Here is a 23,261-nt window from a genome sequence, read left to right on the forward strand (position 1 = left end):
TTCCTCAAATCGACAACTGAACCTCCACACTGTGGCACTTCCAGCCCCATGATTGATCTGGCTGGCTTTCGTCTGACCCAAAGCCAACGGGTTCCAGCAGGAAAAAGTAACGACCATCTGCAAAAACCCTCATCCAAGCGAGAAGTGGAAATCTGCGCTCTCGGGTTTGCAGAGCCCAACTTGACGCCAGCGCGTTTCTCTTCCCCCACGCACTGGCACGAAGGGCGGGAGGAGAGGGAGGGAGCAGGGGGCGGCCGGGGTTCCCGCCGCCGCCCCGCCCTCCAGCTCGCGGCGATTCGGCGCTGCGGCTGGAGCTGGCGGCCGGCGGCTGCCTGTCCAGGCAGGGTCTGGCCGAGCCTCGCGTCGCCGTGCAGTGCGCCAGCTGTCCGGGAGATGGCTTCTCCCCTCTCGCCCGCTGCTCCGGCTTTTGTCTCGCCCGGGGTTGCCTGACTGCCAGCTCGCGCACGCTCTCGGCCCAGAGCACTCCCCGCTCCAGGTTGGTCCTTGCGCCCTTCGCTGCCGGGGACCCCAGAGCCGGTGCGAGGCGGGAGAGGCAAGCCGAACGGGAAGAGGCGGCGTGCGGCCGGCCACCCCACATCGCGCTGGTGCAAAGGACGCCCGGAGCTGCAGAGCGAGCCGGGGAGGCGCCGAACCCCGGCAGCCCGCGTCGCCGAGTCCAGGACCCGTCGGGTGTTGCAGCAAAGCCGGCAGCGAGCACAGGTACGATCGCACCCAGCGGGAGCACCGCTCCGGGGTCTGCAGAGCGCCCCTCGAGCCAAGGCAGCTGAGGTCAAGGAGCCCCCCTCCAACATGGCAACAGCCGAGGTGCAACAATGGGTGCGCCGAGGCTGCCCGGCGGCCGGCTGCGCCGGGGACGCCCTGCAGCCCCAGCTCTCCCGCGGCGCCTCGCAGGTTGCTCACCCCAAACCCACCGCGCGCCTGCGGCTTTGCGGCCTCGCGGCCCAGGTCCCGGCCCACCCCTGCTCTCTGAAGACACTTCCTGGCTCCTGGCTGCAGGGCGATCTGAACCAGCCAATGGTTTGGGGGTTTGTTTGTTTGTTTGTTTAAGATGAGAAAAGAAAAACCTGTCCCGGAGTGGGGGCGATGCGGCTTGTGCCTTTCCGTACGGTGGGTGAAAAGTCAGATTCTAGCCTGGGCACTATATACATTTTTTAACCCGGCGATGAGAATTGCCTTCTCCCTTATAAGGATATTGCAGCAAAGGAGACAGAAAGCTTGGAAAAGGGAAAGGGACCCTCAGGCCTGAGTTCCCGGCCCTCTGGGAAAGCACTGCTCTCCTGGCCTGTACTTGTCTCTGGTTCCTCCTCAGCTTCCGACAGAGGTTGCTTTGATGTTGGGGTGCAATCACAGCAGGAAGCCCAGGCAAGGCTGCCAAGCCGGGGTGGGGTGGGGTGGGGAGCCCAGGGGCTTGGCAGGATCCTGAGTTGTGAAAAAAGGTTACCAAATATATGAGGTTAGTTAGTGCACACACCCTAGTTGGCTGAGGTTGGAGTGGGGTGTGTGTGTGTGTGTGTGTGTGTGTGTGCGCGTGTGTATACCAGAGGAATCAGTCATGGCACTTACTCCTTCAAGCCAACCTCTACCTCAGTCTCCGTCTCCATCTTTTGAGGTCTTTGTGGCTTCCCTGCCCCAGTCCCAGTCAAGCTTGGGATGAAATCTCCATTGTCCTGATGATATTTTTCGTCAACCTGGGTGGGGAGTTATGCCAGCTGGTCTAGCACAACACCAGAGATTCTTCAGCACACAGTTATTCCTGCTCCCAGAAGTGGGCCAACACTGCCCCTCCTTTCTCTAAACTACCTGACTGTCTGGGACATGGCCAAGCAGATGTAAGCAATTTGCACTGAATTCCAACCCAGAATCAGTCTTTAATGAAAACTTACTTTATGGCTGCACTAGGCCTTAGAAAGATATTAGGAAGAAAAATGACCCAGAGGGTGGCAACCCTGACCCCAGAATACTCTCCCTGTCCCCAGCTACAGCTATGGATCCTGGGGCACTGAGTCTTTAGAATCTCAGCTCCTCCAGAGCCTGGCAGTCCCATCTGGGGTTGTGTCCATGGAAAAATTAAGTCGAGGCACATTTTATAGCTCTTCCTGGCAGCCAGCGCCTGAGGAGACAGTGGCTCTGAGCCGGAGCCCTGGACCCAGGCTGTGGCTGCTTCTTCTTTGGCTTTTGGGTGAGCTTAAGGTTTGATTTCCATGGCTCTGAGCTTACTGCTGAGTGTGCATGGGTGTGTATGTCTGAATCCCATGAAGCTCTCGGGTCTGGCAGGAAAGCCACTTGTCCATTTTCCTCTCCACTAGAAGCATGGGTGAGGAAGGGAGATACGTTGGGATCAGTTTATCTAAGGCCCTAAGCATTTGGGGGGTGCTTCTTTGGGCTTTCCCAGTCGTCTGAAATGCCTGTGGTCATTGCCATGACTTAGTTGCACTTTAATAAAGTTGAGCTCCAAACCTTCCTGAGCTTTTGGTCCCCTCTGTGGTATCCCCACCCCAGATAGGCCTGTGTTTGTAGGTGTCTCAGGTCTGTGGGCTTTCAGCCTTGAAGGCCTGCCTGTGCAAGCAGGGAGAGAACTGAGGGAGGGTCTCTGTGCCTTTTGGAGAACATAATGTGAACTTGGATATCGTAGTGTGGATGTGGAGTAGTAGAGAAAACAGTGTTAGGAAGCCCAGTTTTGAGTCTTGGTGTGACTGACTTTATAGTTGTGTGAGCACAGGCAATTTGTGAACTTTAGATTTAGTTTGCAATATTTATAAAATGGGGGTACCTAGGCTCCTGGGATTGTTTTAAGGATAAAATACACTGCTTACCATGAACCAAATGAAAGTATGTGTGCAAACTCTTTGACTATATTGTTATATTGTGTATTGTGTATAACTATGTACGCATCAGTATATACAACTATAATGCACCAATAAAAAATGTGGGGGAAAAGTTGGTGTTAGGGTTAGGGTTAGGGTTAGGGTTAGAGTGTTTGCTTTGCATGCACAAGGCCATGGGTTCCATCCCCAGCACTCCCCTGCCCTGCCAAAAAAAAAAAAAAAAAAAACACTCCGAAAACTGCAGAGTCCTGTATAATAAGTGTGTGTTACTCATCTAGCATTCATTATAAGGGAGGAAGAACAGTCATGGGTGTGGATGGGGTGGGATGAGGAGAATATGGAGTAGGGAATGTTCCAGAACCTTTCCTTTTTGGTTAAAGGAAGAGTGATATGACAATATGAAGGCATTATACCTTGGGCATTTCTCTTTAAATAGAGATAGGATGGGAACTGGGAGAGGGCGGGGGGAAAAAGCTGCTAATGTTAAGAGGGAACTGGGTAGAGACAAATACCTTCCAAAGGCTGCTACTTCCTATGGACAAGGTAATGCTGAGCTGGCAAATAATATGACAGCTAACACTGATGTCAGCCAACTAGGAAATGACAGAGGTGAGATTTGATTCAGGCAATCTCACTGCATAACACTGTGCTTGTAGCCTCAATGCCACTAGCAGAGATATTGGGTCTTAGAATGGACAGAGGCAGCAGAGTTGCAGAACTCATTTGTAGTGGACTCCTTGAATGTCCCTAAGATGCCACCAGCCTGGTACCTACCTTAGATAATATACTTCTCCAGGACAGGGGCTTGGGAGGATGATTTTTCTCTACCCAGCTCCTGCCCAGCTGAGTACCTTTTTAATTCCTGATTGTTGGGGTTGAGGCACATGTATGAGAATCCTTACCTGCTGCCCCCCACCCCCACCACCACCTTTTTTTTTTTTTTTTTTTTTTTCCATCCTCACCTTTCCTGGGAGAAGACTTGGGATAATCAGATCAAATAATTTTGCTGCCTGGTGTGACTGACTTCATAGCTGTGTGGACAACTCTGGTAGGAGGTTTGGGACTTGGGAAAATTAAGGGACCTGGGAAAATTAAGGCAGGGTTCTTATTTTGGTAGTTTCATATCTGCTTCATTTTGTCTCTGTTCTATACAATGGAATTTTAGGGATGATTCTTGCAGTTCCTATTGATATAAAGCATTAAAACTGGAAAAGACCTTGAAGATTCATATTTCAAAGAAGCCAAAGATCTTGTACCTTTTTGGAAGCTATCCTTCCACCTTAATTCTGTCACCCCTGCACCATACCTTCCTTGGAACCTTGCTTCACCTCCTTTCTTCCTGGGCCTTCCTTTCCATTTTCTTCCCCAGAGCTGGGGATGGAACCCAGGGCCCCACGTATGCTAGGCAAGCACCCTACCACTGAGCTACAACCCCAGCCCCAGCCTCCTCTGTGAACACTAGCCCACCCTAAGCAACCAAGGACTGCGAGTTGTCCTCCCCACAGATTTCTCCAGGGCATTGGCTTCTTTTCTTTTTGACAGTTCTTCTTGCTATGCTTTGCACCTCTGTCTATGGTCTCTGTGCTGAGGCAAGGGGAGCCATCTCCTCCTCTCCCTGCAACCTGCCCACTGTGGGGGTGGGTGTCAGGATTGAGAGCTGCTGCCCACATGTGGTTCTTCTCCACACCCCATACCTGCTAAGCCAGGCCCACCAGGAACAAGCTTGAGTGGAAGCCTTCTCTCCAGCCAAGCTGTCTGTCTGCCTCTCTCTCTCTGATTACATGGTATCCTCTGCAACACACCAGAAGGCATAAGGGTGAGGGAAAAGAAATAGAGGGCCACGAGATAACATTTGAAACACTAGTTGGCCTTGCCAGGTAGAAGCTCCTATTTGCAGGAGCTCTTCTTGTCACTTCACAAACTCATCTAGAGCCCAGATAATGTAATGTTGGAGTCCCCAACTTTTGACATCTCCCAAGAGCCCTACTCTCTGAAAGCAGAGCATCTGTCACATTCCTGACTTGCTATGCTGTGTGTCTTCCAGACTGGAAAGGAAGTCGAAGTGAGTTGGAGTGCCAAGAGAGTAGATTTAATCCTGACCAAGAAAGGAGAGATTGCCTGCAAATTAGAAGACAATATGTTCCCAAGAACATTGTAGCCAGGGATGTCAGATTTCCACTGTAGATCCTAAGAAGGCAGATTTTAAATAAAGAGACAATATTAGATACCCGATGAATGTACATGATTATGATTTATCAATTACAAATTATATATGTGTGTGTGTGTGTGTGTACTGCAGATTGAACCCAGGGGGTTTTAACCACTGAGCCACATCACAGCCCCTTTTTTATATTTTATTTTGAGACAGGATCTCCATAAGTTGCTGAGGCTAGCTTTGAACTTGTGATTCTCCTGCCTTAGCCTCCTGATCCACCAGGTTTATAGGCGTGTACCACTGCACCTGGCTACAAATAATATTAATAAGCCAAGTGGGGGTGGTTCAAAACTATCATCTCAGCTGCTTGGAAGACTGAAGCAGGAGGATTAGAAGTTTGAGGCCAGCCTCAGCAACTTAGCCAGACTGTGTCTCAAAGTAAAAAGGGTTCCGTGGTAAAGTGCTCCTGAGTACAATCCCCAGGTTCCTCAACAATAATAATATGAATAAAAAATTGAATAATGAGGGGCTGGGGCTGTAGCTCAGTGGTAGAGCTCTTGCCTCACATGTATGAGGCCCTGAGTTCGATCTTTAGCACCACATAAAATAAAAATATAGATATTGTGTCCACCTGTAATTAAAAAATAAATATATTTAAAAAAAATTGTATAATGATTAATTCATTTAGAGAGAGAGAGAGAGAGAGAGAGAGACAGACAGACAGACACACACACACATACACACACACACACACACAGAGGGGCTGGGAAGTGGGGACAGGGATGAAGAAAAGAAATACAGTTCCTGGACTACAGATTGGTTTTTTTCAAAGAGTTGAGAAAACCTTAGAATAAATGAGCTTTTGACTATGCTGTTGCAGATGATCCCAACCAGGAAGGCAAAAAAGGAGGCCCTTGGGTAAAGTTCAGGTCCACAGTAAAAATTAACAGCACACGATGGAGAATAGTTACACTGAGCATCTGTCTACCTGTAGTATCTTGAGCATTTTCTTAATTTTCTATCTCTGCCCCCAGCTTCGGAGGAAATGGATAATGATGAAATTGTCTCTTCCCCCTTCACAGATGAGAGAATTGAGATTTGGTACTGGGGATTGGCCCAGGGGTGTCTAACCACTGAGCTACATTCCCCAGTTCTTTTATTTATTTATTTATTTATTTTGAGAAAGTGTCTTTCTTAGTTGCTTACAGCCTCACTGAGTTGCTGAGGCTGACTTTGAACTTGTGATCCTCCTACCTCAGCCCACGGAGCCATTGGGGTTGCAGGTGTGCACCACCACGCCCAACTGGTTGTTTTTATTTTTTTGTTTTTGTTTTTGCTCTGCTAGAAATCAAATGGAGGGTCTTATGCTTGGTAGGCACGTGCTCTAGCACTGAGCTGCACCCAAGCTCCTGACTTGGTATTTCCAGTGACAGCCCAGAACTTACCTCTGAGTGGGGAGTCCAGCAAGTCAATAGGCTGTGGTGGGGGAAACGTGGGATGCCTGTGAACTCATGAGTGGGGTATCTCGGTGGTCAGACTTTGGGGAGGAAATGAAATGTTAGCTGAGATCTGAACAATGAGTAGGAACTGGGGCAGGATGGGGAATGAATGGGGGCAAGATGGGGAATGAATGGAAGCATGTGGTGAAAGAGGTGAGCCCAATGTAGTTTGAATCTGGCCAGAGCCATTGAGGGAGTCTGCAGTTTTTTTGTATTCATTCATTCAACCATTCAGCATTTGGATGTGAATGCACACTGACATTCTAAGTACGCAGCAGCAAAGGAGTTAGATAAAATCCCTGTCTTCCTGGAGTTTATGTTCTGAGAAAACTTAGTTCACTAAGAATGACTTAAGCTGGGCTGGGGTGGTGGCTCAGTGGTAGAGTGCTTGCCTAGCATGTGCTAAAGCCCTAGGTTCAATCCTCAGCACCACATGAAAATAAATAAATAAAATAAAATGAAAAAAAAGAATGACTTAACAACCAGGTTTCTTTACTTATTGACAGAGATCTTACCCTGATAGATCAGGGAATTAGAGATAAACTTTGGCTGATCTCAAAGAAGGTTTGAGAAGGACACTTGCAGTATATCCATGGATAATATGGGATAGAGACAAAAGCTAATCAATGGCAGGTGTTTTTTTTTTTTTTTCTTTTAAAAATAGTCCTGGGAACTGAACCCAGGGTTAGCTACAACTCTAGCCTTTTTAATTTCTTTTTATTTGGGTACTGGGGATTGGACTCCGGGGGACTCAACCACTGAGCCACATCCCTAGCCCTATTTTGTATTTTATTTAGGGAAAGGGTCTCACTAAGTTACTGAGGCTGGCTTTGAACCTTCCATCCTCCTGTCTCAGCCTCTGGGATTACAGGCGTGCACCACCGGGTCAGCTTGTTACTGTTTTATTTTATTTTTTTAATCATCCCTCTTTAATAGGTTCATGCTAAATTTAGGGATACAACTCTGAGTCCAGAGTGGTCCTTACCACCTTGTTTCCTGCAGAATGCAGGTGAATGGATGAATCCCTCATTTTTTTTTTTTTTTAAAGAGAGAGTGGGACAGAGAGAGAGAGAGAGAGAGAGAGAGAGAGAGAGAGAGAGAGAGAGAGAATTTTTCAATATTTATTTTCGGCGGACACAACATCTTTGTATGTGGTGCTGAGGATCGAACCTGGGCCGCACGCATGCCAGACGAGTGCGCTACCGCTTGAGCCACATCCCCAGCCCAAGGATGAATCCCTCATGGCAGTGGGTAATGAGTGATCTGTTGCTCTGAGAGTTAGTATAACTTAGGCAGATTAAAAAAAAAAAAAAAAAAAGTGTACTAGGCAGAATGGGAATCCAAGATAAATGAGATATAATCTTTATTCTTAATATTAATGGGCTAATGTCTGTGAAAGTGCTTCATAATTACAAATAAAAGTTATTATTTATATTCTGATCACTCATAGGGATAATATGAAATAGCATCCAACTGTGGTAGGACACATTTAACATTTTGGAGATGTTCCAAAGGGACAACTCAGATGAGCCCAGGCTGTGGTCTCAGAGTGGGACTTTGTAGAGGGCAGAGCATTGGTGCACCAGCATGAGTAGAGGTTTGTAGGAAAACTTGGGACTCTGGAGGATGGATAATGCTTATTGGCATCTAGGGTGACATTCAGGGAACGGGACTAGGACTCCACTGGAGCATCTTGAATATCGGATAAGGAAAGGGAGAAGCAAGTGTTCTCATAGGAGGGAGACTCTTGGCAACAGAGAGCATATACCTTCTTGGGGTGGGCAGGGTAGACAGACAAGTTAAGGGGCATCTCAATCATTTAGGTATGAGAGAGGAATTGTAATTTCTTTTTGTGCCCCAGAAAATAATTTTCAAATAAGAGAGTAATTGTTTGCAAGAGAGGCATAATAGGGCTGGGGATGTGGCTCAAGTGGTAGCGCGCTCGCCTGGCATGAGTGCGGCCTGGGTTCGATTCTCAGCACCACATACAAACAAAGATGTTGTGTCCGCCGATAACTAAAAAATAAATATCAAAAAATTCTCTCTCTCTCTCTCTCTCTCTCTCCTCTCTCACTCTCTCTTTTTTAAAAAAAAAAAGAGAGAGGCATAATAATTCTTTGGTATCCAATATGTGCCTTGTGTGTGTATGTGTGTGTGTGTGTGTGTGTGGTACTGGGGATTGAACCCAGGGTGCTTTACCACTGAGCTACATCCCAGTCCTTTATATTTTGAGGCAAGGTCTCACTAAGTTGCTTAGGGCCTCACTAAATTGTTGAAGCTAGTTTGGAACTTGCAGTCCTCTTGCCTCAAGCTCATGAGCCAGTGAGATTACAGGTGTGTGCCACTGCGCCAGGTCCCAGCCCTTTGTATATTTTATTTGAAGGCAAAGTCTTAATAAACTGCCAAGCCTGACCTTGAACTTGGATCCTGCTGCTTCAGCTTCCTGAGTCACTGGAATTACAGGTGTGTGCCACCACGCCTGGCCAATATGTGCTTTATATAAATAGTTTCATTTAATAAAAGTAGCCAAAGCTTGGAAAGGAATGGACCAATTTAAGAGAGGTTAGAAGAGAAAGGGTGGGGATTACCTTCCCCAAAGGATTTTAAGAAAGGGAGCAAGAGACTTGAGATGTCACAAGAGAAGAGCCCTGGAATGCCTGCACCCCATCAGGTCCCACCTCGGCTGCTGACCAGCTGTGTGAATTCAGAAAAGTCATTTTTCCCCTCTGGCTGTTGGTTCTCTTATCTGCAAAACCGTGTTCTGTCTTGTTTTGTTTTGTTGGGGCTTGTTGGCTTTTGGTGCTTGGTTTCTTTTTTGGAGTGGCCTGGAGGAGGGAAGTGCTCTTGGGATATGGAGGGGGAGGATAAGGGTGCCCCCAGAGTCATCACCAGCATCGTGGAGAACTCTTGTCAGATGTGATGTGCCTGGGTTTCTGTGGCAGGGCAGGAAGAAGATTCTGGATTTTGAACTCACACAAGCTTCCGTGTAACTCTTGATTCTATCATTTCCAGGTTGCGTGACCTTGTGCAAATTACTCAATCCCTTTCCTGTTTTCTAGTTTCCTCATCCGTAAAATAAGGATAATAATATCCACATTTAAGGACTGTTGTGGGGATTAAATAAGACAATACCTGGCACAAAATGCCAGAGGAAATAAAAGGCCTGTTTGCTTCCTTCCATTTCTGGTGATGGTCATAGCCATTTAGCCTCTGTTCTCCCACCCAAACAAAGTGTTATGTCCTCACTCCAGTTATGATGGTGAGCACGCCCCTGGAGATACTAATTTGCAATGCTCAAAGTATAGACTTTGCAAATGGCATTTACATGTGTTGTAGAGGTCTTTCAACCCAGCTCCTATGGGTCACTGGCTCCTGTGTGCTTACCCATACAGTCACATGCCACTACACTCATCAGCTGCAAGCACTGTCACCTACTCTGTGCCGAGAAAGGCCTCTGACTGTAGCTCTCCTGGGAGGCCCTGGGGGAGGGTCTTATGTGGAAGATGAGTGTGCTGTGCTCTGTTGGGTGGTCATCCCCCCTGCTGAGTATTCTCTTTGCCTAGCATAGACCTGGGCTCGGTCTCCTTTGGGAACTTCCTGTGCAAATTGGAGGATAGGAGATCAAAGGAAGGCATCAGGCCCTAGGTGTGATTCCTTGCTCTACCCTGCCCTTCCCACCAAAGTCACTTTCTTCTTTGAAAATCTTTGCGACTTCTCCATGCATAGAGATGCAAAGCAGTTTAATATGCTCTGGGGTAAGATGTTGCTCTTGTCCAGCAGACACCAGGGCCACCAGATAAGTCAGCATGGCAGGGAGCAGCAGAGCATTAAGGAGACACTGAAAATAAGACAGTGAGGAGAGATTGCAAGGGCTAACTGGGGAGGCTTCTGAGGATGTTGGGTTGGGATGGAAAGAGAAGACCCAGAGCAAGCAGGAGGAAGGGGAAGGGGTGTGCGACTACCAGGCCGCCCGGAGGCCTAAGGGTCCCTAGTGAATGAATAATAGGACAGGGCAGACCACACCCTGCTGTGCATGCAGATGAGGGGCTGAGGACAGACTGAAACCTACCACTGCCACATGTTCAGGGCTTAGCCAGGCCGTGCTGGGGATCCCTAACTGGAACTCCATGGGTTGGCACCATCAGGACCCTGCCTGCTGCCCCTACTCCCCAGTTCCCCATCTAGACATCCCCTTGCTGTGGTTTGGGAGTTCTGGGACACTGAGAGGCTGTCAGGAGAGGATCTCACTTCTCAGTCTCTCTTAGAGTCCTGCACCCCATATGGTGTTTCTCTGTTGAGCATCTTTGGTCAACCCTCTGAGTTCAGTGTCCTTGGCTGACCCTAGAGCAGGATATCTTTCTGGGCTGCAGGCTTCCAGCTTGGAACTGCGTGGCTACTGGGGAAGGCTGGTGGTCACTTGGATCGGGCTAGGCTAATAATAGCCAAGGCCACGATTGAAGGGATCACTGACTCAAAGGGACAGATTGCCTGGTGGGCAGTGTTGGGGGAGATGTTCTAGAGAAGGGCAAGAGATTCCTGTGCTCAGGAGCAAGGAATCGAGAGGCTTACCCTAGAGATCAGTTCTCCTACCTCTTAGTAGAACACTCCTCCCAGGGTCTGCCGGGGTGGACACTCCCCTCCTCAGATTTGCTTCTTAAAGGTGTTAGGTGGTAACTAGTACTGAACAGTGAAATGCATGGCAAGGTCACAAGTGTTCTTTCAATTACTTTAGGGTTCTTCTTTAAACTATCTTAAGAAATCAAATGGTGGTACGTAATCTGTAGAAAACAGACAAAAGCAAGGGAGCTATTTTCTTTTTTACATGTCAAGAGAAAAGGATTAATGGGACTGACTCTTGACAGGGTCACTGCGGCTGATGTGAAGTTAGGAATATGGCTATAGGTGTCTCCGATTGTCTGGGAAAGAAGATTCTTTTAGTAGCGCTGGTGCACTAAGGTGACTCCTGACCAGTTACTGACCCCAGTGCCCACATTAACAAGGGATTGACTTGTAGATGAAGCCCCCCAAAATAGAAGGGCCACCATGACAGGTCTGGAGAGTGGAATAACTAAGGTCAAAAACTCCACCACCCCATGTGAAGGAGGATTTGAACACCTGACTGGCAAAGAGTACAGAAGGTGGTCCCCAGCTCTCCTGGTAATCAGCAAACAGTAATAAAATTGGAGACAGGCTGTTCTCTGTGTTCTCTGCTTGGAGACGGCCCACCCCCTCTGTCTTGAGAGTGCTCTCTGCTTGAGCCTCACTTTGCTTTTACTTTCCTTTCACCTCACTTTCATTTACAATAAAGTTCTCTTGTGTGACTTTAAGGTGTCTGACTTTAAATTTTCTTGGGTGAGAACATAAGACCTGAGGTTTGGAGTTTCAGCTCCCTGCCTTCCGGTGACAGAGGCAGATGTTCGTGGGAAGGACTCACACCTTGGCCTCTAGCACCCCTGTGTAAATTAGTATCTGGCTGACTGGTGCCAGTCTGTAAAAGCTGGGGCCTGCTTGCAAGCTGGTTCCCCTTTCCTTTCCCACCCTAGTCTGTGGGGCTTTTCCACACCTTTCTGACTGAGGAAATAACCGGCCATCCCGGGGCCTGCCTGAGACCTGGAGGCTTTTGGGAAATGGGAAGCGGCCCTGGGGAAGTTGTCTGAATCTCCCTTCCTGGCGGGCTGCGTCTCCCAGGGTGCTGTCCTGGCTGCAGGGCCTGCCCTGGGCGTGCTGGAATGCAAACAAGGAAGAGCCCGCCTGGGGAAGGGCCAGAACTGTCCCTGGAACCCAGAGGTCCTGTTTTTCTTTTTCTTCCGGGTTCAACCTTCCCTCTACTTTTTTCAGACTTCTCTGCCAGTGATACTAGGAACATGACCTCATGGGGTCTAAGCCAGCTTTTCCTCTTCTCCTCAGGGAGCCTGGGAGGGAGGGAGGAATTTGGAGGATGTGTGTGTAGGGTGATGGGTGGAGAGTCTGCAGCAAGATGGGAGGCGAGGAGGGTGTGTGGGAAGGGTGTGGGGTGGGGTTGGGAAGATGGGGAGGTATAGGGATTGTGGGTGGTGTGTGGGGTACAAGATGTGTATGGGGGAAGGTCTGAAAAGTGTGGGTAAGTATGGAGTGGGAGTTCTGAGGAGTGGCTGGAGGGCATGGGAGAAAGGTGTGGGTGCGAGGGGAGTGGTTGTGGTGTTGGGGAGCGTGCTCAGCTTGGCAGGAGCATGCTCATGCTCATGCTAGTGGCTCTGGGTCCTGCGAATGACTAGTCCATCAGAGAGTGCATCCATGTGGAGAGTTAGCATGAATTGAAGACATTCTGCTCTATGATTAGCCCACATGTCTACACTGCTGGTCCAGGAATGCCCTGGTAGCAGAGGCACAGTAGGCAGGGCTTGGGGAGGGGCGGAGCATGTGGTTCAGAGCTTCTGTGCCCAGAGGGAGGGAAAGAGTTTGCTTCTAGCATGGTGTGGGGGCTGGTTGGCACCTCCGCTGGTTGCCATGGCTGGCTGGCTCGCCCCTCTCGGCCTTGTTCTGCTTGACTTCCTTTGGCCCTCCTCAGAGCAGAGCAGGTGGTAGTCAGCTGCCGGCAGCCCACCGCCCACACAGCCTGTCCCTGCCCACTGGCTCCCACACCCAGGCCTCCAAGGCACCCCAGAGAGTACCTCCCCAAGGGAGCTGCTGGCCACCTACCCTACTCTGTGTGCTTGATCATTCTGGTTGCCGTCTCTTGGGTCCTCTTGGTCCCATGGCTCTGGCAATCCGGCAATCATGGAGGGAGAGCCCAGGGCTGGGGCTGAGGTTGTTTCTGGGTATCAGCACCACGGTAACCTCACCGTACCAGGTCTGTGGGTCCTTCCCAACTCTGCAGTGATTTCAGTGTGAGGCCCAGGGCAAAGGCACTTCTTCCCGGTGGGCCTCATTTCTCTTCATCTGTAACAGAAACGAGGATTTATCATCCAGAAGTGAGAGCTTTCTGAGAAAGTTGCTACCAAAAAGAAAACACTCAAGGAATTATAATTGAATGAATTGGAGACCCTCTATAAAAAACCAAGGGTTGGATCCTAGCAAAGATGCCTTTTTTCCAGGTATGATCTCAGTGGCATCATTTGGGGTCCTCTGGTGAGTCTTCTGCCTCTGCAGTTACCCTGCCATCCATCCTCATCTGCTTGCTCAGGGGTTTGCCCCCGATCTACGCAGGCTTCAGTGCTGCCTCTGTGCTCCAGGCAGACACTGGTGGGTCAGCCCAGCCAGGGCACAAGGACTCCAGGGGTCCCCAGCTATGATGGAGCAGATCTCACCGATGCCCTCCGGGCGGAGCAGGACCTTGTTGGTCTGTTTTGTCCTCATTTTGCTGCCCTGTCTGGAAGGGACAGCTGTGACCTGCTTTATGGAGTCTTTCATGGGCTGGCCTCTTCTGGGGAGTTTTCCCGACCCAGGCAGGAATCCTGGAAAACTGGATCCCACGGGGCATCAGCTAAGAATCTGAACCTAGGCTGAAGGTGACAGGTGATAATCTGGGCTTTGCAGGAGGCCTCGGTTTGCAGGAAGTAAAAGGTGTGCTGAAGCCAAGCTGGGGAGGAGGAGGATAGCAGATGGGGGGGAGGGAGGAGCTGAAGGCAATTTCTATGTCCTGAACCCCATGCAACCCCTTTTCTGTGTCCCCTTCCTGAGGAGGGGCCTCAGCCTCTTACTACACAGCACCCACAGTACTTTAGGATTCCAAGGTGTTGCTGTTCCCAGGGGTGGCTTTTTGGATTTGGGATGATGTGAAGGTTGCATGTGATGATACTCAGGAGGCCCCCCTGCTAGAGGTCAAGGTTGGTAAGGGGAGGTCATCCTGGGATCTTTGCTTGTCCTCACCAACATCCTGCCCCCTCACCTTTCTCTGGTTGGTAGAGGTAGTGGAGGAGTCCTTTGAAACGCTGTGGCCCTACAGGGACCGAAGGAGAAGGGCAGGTTCGTGGGGCTATGGCTTCTTTCCCGGGAATGAAGGAGGCAGGGACCAGACAGAGGGGATGTGGCTGTTCCGGCTCCCGGGATGGTTCCTGGGTTAGGGATCCACAGCTGCCAAGGCTTTTCTTCCCCTTTGCCAAACGTTCCATTCAGCTGACTGCCAGCCCCAGGTCCTGGCCCTGTGGTCTCAATTGTCGGCTCTAAAGGAAGGAGTATTCTGAGAGGAGCCACGAGCTGCCTCACGTCTTCCACCCCTGTCTGTCTTTATACACAGAGCCCAGCGTCTGCAGGAGTGTGCTGGAATCTTCTGAGCTGGGGTCGGATGGAAGCTAGCAGAGCATGCAGACTGGACTACCTCTAACCATGTCCAGCAGGCTCCCAGCCCCTGTTCCTGTGCTCATCTATATCACAGAAAGCCTCTTCTTATTTTTTTAATTTTTTAAAAATTTTAATTTGTTCTATATGATAGCAGAGTGCATTACTTTTCATATTACACATATAGAGCACAATTTTTCATATCGTTGTACACAAAAGCCTCTTCTTAAAACTCTTTATACACACACACACACACACACACACACACACACACACTAGGGGATTGAACCCAGGGGTGCTTAACCACTGAGCCACATCCCCAGCCCTTTTCATGTAGAGACAGGATCTCTGAGTTGCTTAGGGCCTCACTAAATTGCTGAGGCTGGCTTTGAACTGGCAATCCTCCTGCCTCAGCCTCCCAAGCTACTGGGATTATAGGCGTGCACCACTGTGACTGGCTTCTTCTTAAACTCTTGTGTCTAGTTTAGCGTCATATTAGTGGAAAGTCCAGGATGCACCCAGGCAATGAGAGATGGAGAGTGAGTCCTAGTAGAAAATGGTGAATTACTCGGGGTTGCTAAAATTTGACTAAGAAAATGCTAGAGAGGGAATAAATGAGTGGGAAGAAAACACAGCAGCTATTTTCTGTGTCCTCACATTTGGAGCTAAAGGAGAACTTCTCAGAGGGAACACAGGCTAGAAAACAGACCTTATTGCCTTCTTGGTATACACGCGCTTCAGTAATGGACTGAATCAAGACACGTATAGAGAGGTGTATGAGACTGTGGGTTTTTGTTTTGTTGTGTTTTTGGTACCAGGGATTGAACTCAGGGGCACTTAACCACTGAGCCACATCCGCAGCCCTTTTTATTTTTTTATTTTGAGACAGGGTCTTGCTAAGTTGCTGAGTCTGGCTTTGAATTTGTGATCCTCCTGCCTTAGCTTCCTGAACCACTGGGGTTACAGGCGTGCGCACCACGTGCCTGGCAGAGACTGTGGGTTTTCAATAAGGAAGCAGAGGTCAGATGCACATCTGTTGGAGGCAAGGAATTGGCCTGCTTGACCTCATTGAATCACTTCCTGCTGGAGGAGTGTGGTTCCTGGTACAGGATGAATTGATATCACTGTCAGTAGAGCTGGGGAGGGACAGCTGGAGCAGGGCAGCCAGTGTGTGGCATGAGGTCTGGGGCTGGCAAAGCCTGCAGGATTGGAGTGTGGTAATTGTAGGTGTTGAGGGATGGATAGAGACAGAGGTCCTCTCTGAAGAGAAAAATCTAGAAGCCAAAGGGGTTAAGTCCTTATGCCCTCCAGTCCCTTGGATCCTGTCTGTCCTGAGGGGAGGTACTGAGGGGCCCTTCCTAGGGAAGTCCTAGAACCCAGTTCTCTTCCCTGCCTAAAAACGACTAAAATGGTGGGATGCCCAAGGCCCCAGGTGCTTGAGACTCCACTCTTCACCAACTTGCTTGAGAGTTCCCCATTTCCCCTGCCCAGTGGAGATGGGCTGAGACATGCAGGGCCGCCCAGTTTTATATCCCAAGGGGGGATTGAATTTTTTAACACATGCGTCCATCACCTTTGCTAGATTCTAAGCTCCTTGGAATTGTGCCACAGTCGCCTGAATCCTGATTCTCAACACCCTTTGGGATCCAGTTCTATGGCTCAGGATGTGGGGAGATGACCCAGGCCCTTTAGGTTCTCCCAGTCCTGAGCCAGAGCAACGCTGGCACGGCGCCCTCCAGCAAGAGAGCAGGAAGCTTCTCTGCCACGGCTTCAGTGGTGCCCTCGGCCCCTCCCTCCTTGGCAGGGGTTCCAAACAGAGCCAGCTCCTCGGGAGGGAGGGCTTTCTCCCTTTCTCTCCCCCATTGACTCTGAACCATTGTGTGGCTCTGCCCTGACCCCATTTCCTCCCTCCCAGCCTCCAGCCATCTGTGGGCAGCTGTGTAGACCGAGGTTGGTGTCTGGTGCTGCTTAGACCCTGGCACCGACCTGCTCGGCCTAAACATGTCCCCTTCTGTTCGGTTTCTTCTTATCTTCCTACGGGTTCTGAAACCCTCGTCTGTGGGTTGAAATCTGGCTGCACATCTGAATCACCTGGCGGGGGTTGGGGGGTGCTCTGGAAATACACGGAGTCCAGGGATTCGCCCTACTGAATCAGAGCCTCCAGCAGGAGGGGCCAGGAATTTATGTGTTTGAAACATTTCCCAGATGATGATTGCAGTCATTCAGGTGTGGGCTGTATGCTGGATCATGTTGTGTCAATGTGAAATTTTGTAGGTGTGCTAAGGGCATCGTGTTTACATAGGAGAATGACTAGAGGCAAAGTGGTGAAGCAAAGAGAGAGAGAGAGAGAGAGAGAGCGAGCGCGCATGAGTGAGCACAAAACAGCACATGCAAATGGGGATAGGAAACTGACCTTTCCGATCATTTCCATCTGTTCTCTTGAGAGATGGACACTAGGAGAGAACACAGTACTGCCAATGTGCACAACTCCAGGGGGCGCCATTCACTTGGTTTCTTTGTCGGGATGCCACTGATTTAGAATACAAAGTGTGGCATGCTCTTGGGGTTGTGTGATAGCGGTGCTGGCCTCAGACACCTCTTTCTGGATGGGCTGTGGAAGAGAAGGACAGAGGCCCTCACTCACCTGCCCTCTCTCCTGAGACCTATGTGACTCTATGTATTTGTATTTTTTTAATGGAATCCCTCGTAGCCCTTAAGGACTAAGGGACTAGAGCAGTCTCCAATGTGTCAACCCAGTCGAGGCTGCTTCAGAGAAACTGAATTGGGGTAGGGAGGAGGCAGGAAATAGGAGACCTGATTCCTAAAATACTTGGCTCCCACTCCCCGAAAATGAAATTTGGGGCTTAGAGCAAGCCAGCTCGCTCTGTCTCAAGGTCATTGGAACTGGTGGCTGCCTCCTTTCCTGTTTCCCTCTCTGGTTTTCTCTGTGCCTGGCTGCTGGTCTCTGAATGCTCACTTCACTTTGGAGGTGGCTCTGGTGGACCTGCAGGGGATGCTGTTTGTCCTGTGTCGTCACCGTCACCGCATCCCACTCTCTCAGCATCCATGTGAGCCTTTAGGAAGGAGCAGCTGCCAGCTTGGCCCCTGGTGTGACATGTGTCAGCACAGGCTGGGCTTCCTTCCCTGCATGATGGGGGGGGGCGGGGGGATGGTGGTTACAGAGGGTAGCTGGCCTTTCCTGTGTCTTGGGAAAGCCTCAGGAGCAGGGCCTGCTTGGCTCACCCTGGGTCTTTTCCTTGCATTTTCTATGACTTTGGAGTCCTCTGAGGAATTTCACATTGGGGAATCCATAGGTCTGAGTCAAAGAATCTCAGAGCTGGAAGGCACTGCATGGGGTTTTCCTGCCTATCTGTACACCTGCTTACAGGTGCCACACCCAGCCCCGTTACTTTTGAAACCCAGTCCTGTGTTTGAAGGACTCTAAGGAAAGACATCACCTGTATCCTGGTCAGCAAAAACCGGTCGGTGCCAGGGTCTAAACAGCACCAGACACCAGACACCAAACCTCTGCCCTTATATTCAGTATTCTCGAAGAGCTTAGTGGGGGTGACAGATCCCGAAACGTGTAATTTTTTTAAAAAATATTTATTTTTTTAGGTGTAGATGGACACAACACAATGCCTTTATTTTTATGTGGTGCTGAGGATCGAACCCAGATCCCGCCCGTGCTGGGCGAGCGCTCTACCGCTGAGCCACAATCCCAGCCCAAAACGTGTGATTTTGAATAAAATAATTTAAGCCCGTGTTTGGAATATGTACAGGTAGCTGTGTGGAGCAGAAAGAAGGGATCCAATCTGGGGGTTCAGAGAAGACTTCTTAGCCTGATCTCTTAGCAAGTCTCGGAGAGGTGAGTTAGAGTCACACAGGCAAACGGGACCAGGAAGGGCAGCCAAACGCAAGGGCTAGCGCTTGAGCCACATCACAGAGGGATCAAATACACAGTGATGAACGGGTTGGGGATGAGCTGGAGGTGAGTGGGAGATGGGGGCAGATGATAAAGGCTTTGTGGAGGAGTCAAATACAGAGCCATTGAAGGATTGGTTGTTAGCAGGGAGTGAGATGATCCAATTTACACTTCAGAAAGCCCTCTGGCTGCTCTGTAGAGAAAGCCTTGGAGATGGGAAGATTAGGAGGAGGAAGGACTGTTAGGAGGCTATTGTACAGAGAGGAGATAAGGGCTTGAATTAGGACAGCCCTGTTAGGATGGAAGGGAGCCCTAGTCCGGGGAAGTCCTGAAGGGGAAGAGACTTGGCAGTTCTTGGTGATTGGATGTGGGGGCCGAAGGAGGGAGGACACTAGGGTGTCTGTTGAGTTTCTAGCTTGAGGGATAGAATATGCCACTCAGGAGTCAGGAGGGAGGAGCAGGGCGTAGGGAGGAAAGAAGGTGACAGTTCAATTTGGGCCATCTGGATTTTGAGATTCAGGTGGGCAGATGAACTTGAAGGAGGGATACGCATTCAGAACCAGCACCTGTGGGTGGTGGGATAGATGAGACTGCCTGAGCAGGGGGGTCGCATGGTGACACAGGGCCAAGAAAGGAAACCTGAGCCAACACCAGCATGTCAGGACTGGGCAGAGGGAGAGGAGGACAAAGATGGAAGCAAAAAGCAAGAAAGAAAACTGCATCAAAAGCCAGAGACTTAGGAAGGAAGGGGATGGTCCGCAGAGCCAAGTGCTGCAGGGACTTCTGGGCAGAGGGAAGTGCCTGCTGAGCCGGGCAGCCTGGGCATTGTTGCTGGAAACGCCAGATGAGAGTCAGTTAAAGAGTGCATGGGAAGGGAGAGTTGGGGAACATCAGGTATTGCTGCTCTCTTGTGAAGGATGGCAAGAAGGGAAGAGAGCAGAGGACCAAGCAGCGAGGGAAGGTGTTTAGGTTGTAAGTAGTGGGGGTGACAGATCCCGTTTTGTTTTCAAGGCTGGAAGAGGCCTGTTGATGGGCTGAAGAGAGAAACCACATAAGGACAAGAGGTTGAAGTACAGGAAAGTGAAGGGAAATCCAGTAACACCACCCTGGAGGAGATCAGTGGTTGGCACATGAGCAGAAGAGGGTTGTGCCGATACATGGGGTTGGAAGAGAAGCAAGTGCTCTACCACTGAGCCACATTTTTATTATTAAAAAAAAAAATTTTTTTTTGGGTAGTTGTAGATGGATAGAATATTATCTTATTTGATGTGTGTGTGTGTGTGTGTGTCTTGCTGGGCATTGAACCCAGGGCCTTGATGCATACAAGGCAAGCACTCTACCAACTGAGCTATATCCCCAGCCCTTATTGTATTTTATCTGTTTTTGTCAAGTGCTGGGGATTGAACCCAGGGCCTTGCTGCATGCAAGGCAAGCACTCTACCAACTGAGCTATATCTCCAGCCCTCAGCATAGCTAATTTCTTTTTCATCCATGTGCATGCATTAGTCAATAATTCATTCCTTTTCCTTGCTGAGAAGTATTCAATTGTAAACACATAGACATACCACATTTTTTAAAAAGTTGTTTGCCTGATGATGGACATTTGGGTCATTTCCAGTTTGGAAGTATTGCAAATAAGGCTTCTGTGAATATTTGTGAGTATTTCTAAATCTGTGTGGATATATGCTTTCAATTTTCTTAGGTAGGTACCAGTCATTTGCAGTGTGGGAATTGAACCCAGGGCCTCGTGCATGCTAGCAAGTACTCTGCCATTGTGCCTTCCTACATCCCTAGACAGTTGTCCTCTTTTTTTTTTTTTTAATTTTTAATTTTTGCAATTCTGGGGATCAAACCCAGGGATGGTCTACCACTGAGCTATATCCCCAGCCCTTTTTATTTTTTATTTTGGGACAGGGTCTCACTGAGTTGCTCGGGCTGGCCTCAAACTGGCAATCCTCCTGTTTCAGCCTCCTGAGTCCCTGGGATTATGGGCATAAGCCACCACGTTCATCCCCTTTAAACTGGAGAGTTGGCTCCTCTAAATTTTTCTTCTTGTCTGATGAAAGGCACCCCTCTCTTTCCTTGGGGCATACAGGAGAGAGATGAAGATAGGAGGAGTTAGTGACCGGAGATGGAGACATGTATAGATGAGTGGGTGGGGGGATGGATATAATAGATGAAGTTGACCTAGTATCTCATTTTATCTCTCTGTTTCCCATCTGTGGTAGGCACTGAAGAAATGGGCACAAGCCCAGACTATGTCACCTACATCAGCTGATTGATGAGTCTCTCTTTGTGGCTGAATGATATTTTTACTCTTCCTCTGCAGGTATCCAGACACCATGCTTCAGCCCTCCAGTCCTGACATTGGTAGGAAGTAGAACGCTTCCTTCTGTCGCTTGCCCCCCGTCCTCACCATGTCTTCGACTCAGGGCAATGGGGAGCACTGGAAGTCCCTGGAGTCAGTGGGGATCAGCCGCAAAGAACTGGCCATGGCTGAAGCCCTGCAGATGGAGTATGATGCTCTGTCCCGTCTCCGGCATGATAAGGAGGAGAGCAGGGCTAAGCAGAACCTGGAGCCCTCTCTCATCAGCTGGGATGAGCCTGTCTCAGACCTCTATCACAAGCCCGCAGCAAGGCGGGGTGACCTCAAGCTGTTACGCGGTCTCTCTGGCTCTGATCCTACCCTCAATTACAACTCGCTCTCCCCACAGGAAGAGCCGCCCAACCACTCTACCTCCCCGGGCCCCCAGCCTGGCCCAGATCCCTGGCCCAAAGGCTCACTGTCTGGAGACTATCTCTACATTTTTGATGGTTCCGATAGGGACCTCTCTTTGTCCCCAGGACCAGGGACTGTAGATGACTCTTGCAAGAAACTGTCCCCACCTCCTTTGCCTCCCCGAGTCTCTATCTGGGATACCCCTCCCCTGCCTCCCAGAAAGGGGTCCCCCTCATCCTCCAAAATCTCTCAGCCCAATGACATCAACACTTTTTCTTTGGTGGAACAACCCCCTAACAAACTGTTGGGGCACCGGATCCTGGAAGAGGAAGAGTTGCCAGGAAATGGGGGGCAGGGGCGCCTGCTGGGGTCTGTGGATTACGATGGTATCAATGATGCAATTACAAGGCTCAACTTGAAGTCAACCTATGATGCGGAGATGTTGCGGGATGCCACTCGGGACTGGAAGGAAGGCCGAGGGCCCCTGGATTTCAGCAAGGACACCCCTGGAAAACCTGTGGCCCGGAGTAAGACCATGCCCCCTCAGGTGCCTCCCCGAACCTATGCCTCCCGCTATGCCAACCGGAAGAATGCGACACCAGGCAAGAACCGCCGGATTTCTGCTGCTCCGGTGAGGACCTCACTGTATTTCTTCTGTTCCCCTTTTCCCATGTCATTCAGAAACAAGGACCAGGCGCTCTTCTTTGCTGTTCCAAGTTCAAATCTGCCAAGTACTCACCCTTTAATTCTCTCCTCCTCTCTTCTGCCATCAGGAATCTGGGCCCTGGTGGGTAAAGGTCCAAGGTGGGCTTGATTGTGTGTGGGGGGCGGGGGCAGGAGAGGGACACCAGTAAAGAAGAAATGGGCACGAGCCCAGACTATGTCACCTACATCAGATTACTGATGAATCTCTCTTCGTGTCTCTTAGCCAAAAGAGCCCTTTCTGGGGTTAGGAGCTTGGAATCCTGGTTCCTAGCATGTGCTGACCTCATCATGTGAGGACTATACTAGGAGTTAGGGGATTTGTCACTAACTCTGGGTGAATGGCCCTGTGGACTTAAGCAAGTCGTTTCCGGTGCCTGAGGCCCTGCTCTGACAAAGCGCTGTGCGACCTGGAGGCTCATTCATAATATCAGCCACTTGTTTAGTGCTCACTGAATACCAGACCCAGATCCAGATCTCCACAACAACCCTGCCTGATAGTCGAAAGCCCCACGTCAAGACATGGCAGAGCTGGCATCCAACCCTGGTCTCCCTGTCCCAAAGCCCCCCTCTTCTCCTCCTCTTCCTCCCTCTCCCTTCTCTTTTCTTCCCTCTCTCCCTCTGTGCCCAACCTCCCCTGTCTGTCCCTTTTGTTGTGGTAAGAACTACAGAACATAAGACTTAACCATCTTAACCATTTTTAAGTGTACAGTTCATTGTACCAAGTACAGTCAATCGCATATTGTGTGTGGCTTCACTGCTATCCATCCCCTCTCTTTTCCTAGTGAAAATATTTAGAAAAAAATAGAATCATGAGAGTAATTTGACTTGCATCACTATGTAGTATAAAGTAGCAAAGTCTCTCCATTTCGCCCCAAGGTGGGCTCCAGGGCAGCTTTGGTCTGTTTCTGGCTGAGAAGAGTGTCCACAGCATCTCCATGGGTGGGACCTAAAGCCTGCCTTGTGTGTCACCCTTGGCCCCTGCCAACCGTGGCCTCAAGGTGTCAGGCGTCTCCCTCAGGGCTGACCACTTCTGTGGCTTATCATTCCACCTCATTCCATCCCCGTTTCCTCCTTATCCATTGTCCAAGGGGCACTGGGGCTTTCCCACCTCACACCCAGCCTCTGGGATCCATCCCAGGTCTGAAGAGCTACTCAA

At 49.8% G+C, this 23,261-nt stretch overlaps 1 protein-coding gene across 2 annotated transcripts in view; it reads left to right on the plus strand.

Annotated features, from left to right (window-relative positions):
- The first annotated feature begins 344 nt into the window (after window positions 1–344).
- Pik3c2b (phosphatidylinositol-4-phosphate 3-kinase catalytic subunit type 2 beta) overlaps window positions 345–23,261 on the plus strand; it is a 63,261-nt gene continuing 40,344 nt past the window's right edge. For both annotated transcript variants that reach the window (XR_013088495.1, XM_076832445.1), the window contains exons 1-2: window positions 345–720; window positions 21,011–22,031. Coding sequence is in view for 1 of the 2 variants with exons in the window: in XM_076832445.1 (XP_076688560.1) it covers window positions 21,099–22,031 (933 nt within the window). In the remaining variant the exon portion in view is untranslated. The remainder of the gene's footprint in view (window positions 721–21,010; window positions 22,032–23,261) is intronic.

This window comes from Callospermophilus lateralis, chromosome 13, assembly GCF_048772815.1.
Source record: "Callospermophilus lateralis isolate mCalLat2 chromosome 13, mCalLat2.hap1, whole genome shotgun sequence".
Lineage (NCBI taxonomy): Eukaryota > Metazoa > Chordata > Mammalia > Rodentia > Sciuridae > Callospermophilus > Callospermophilus lateralis.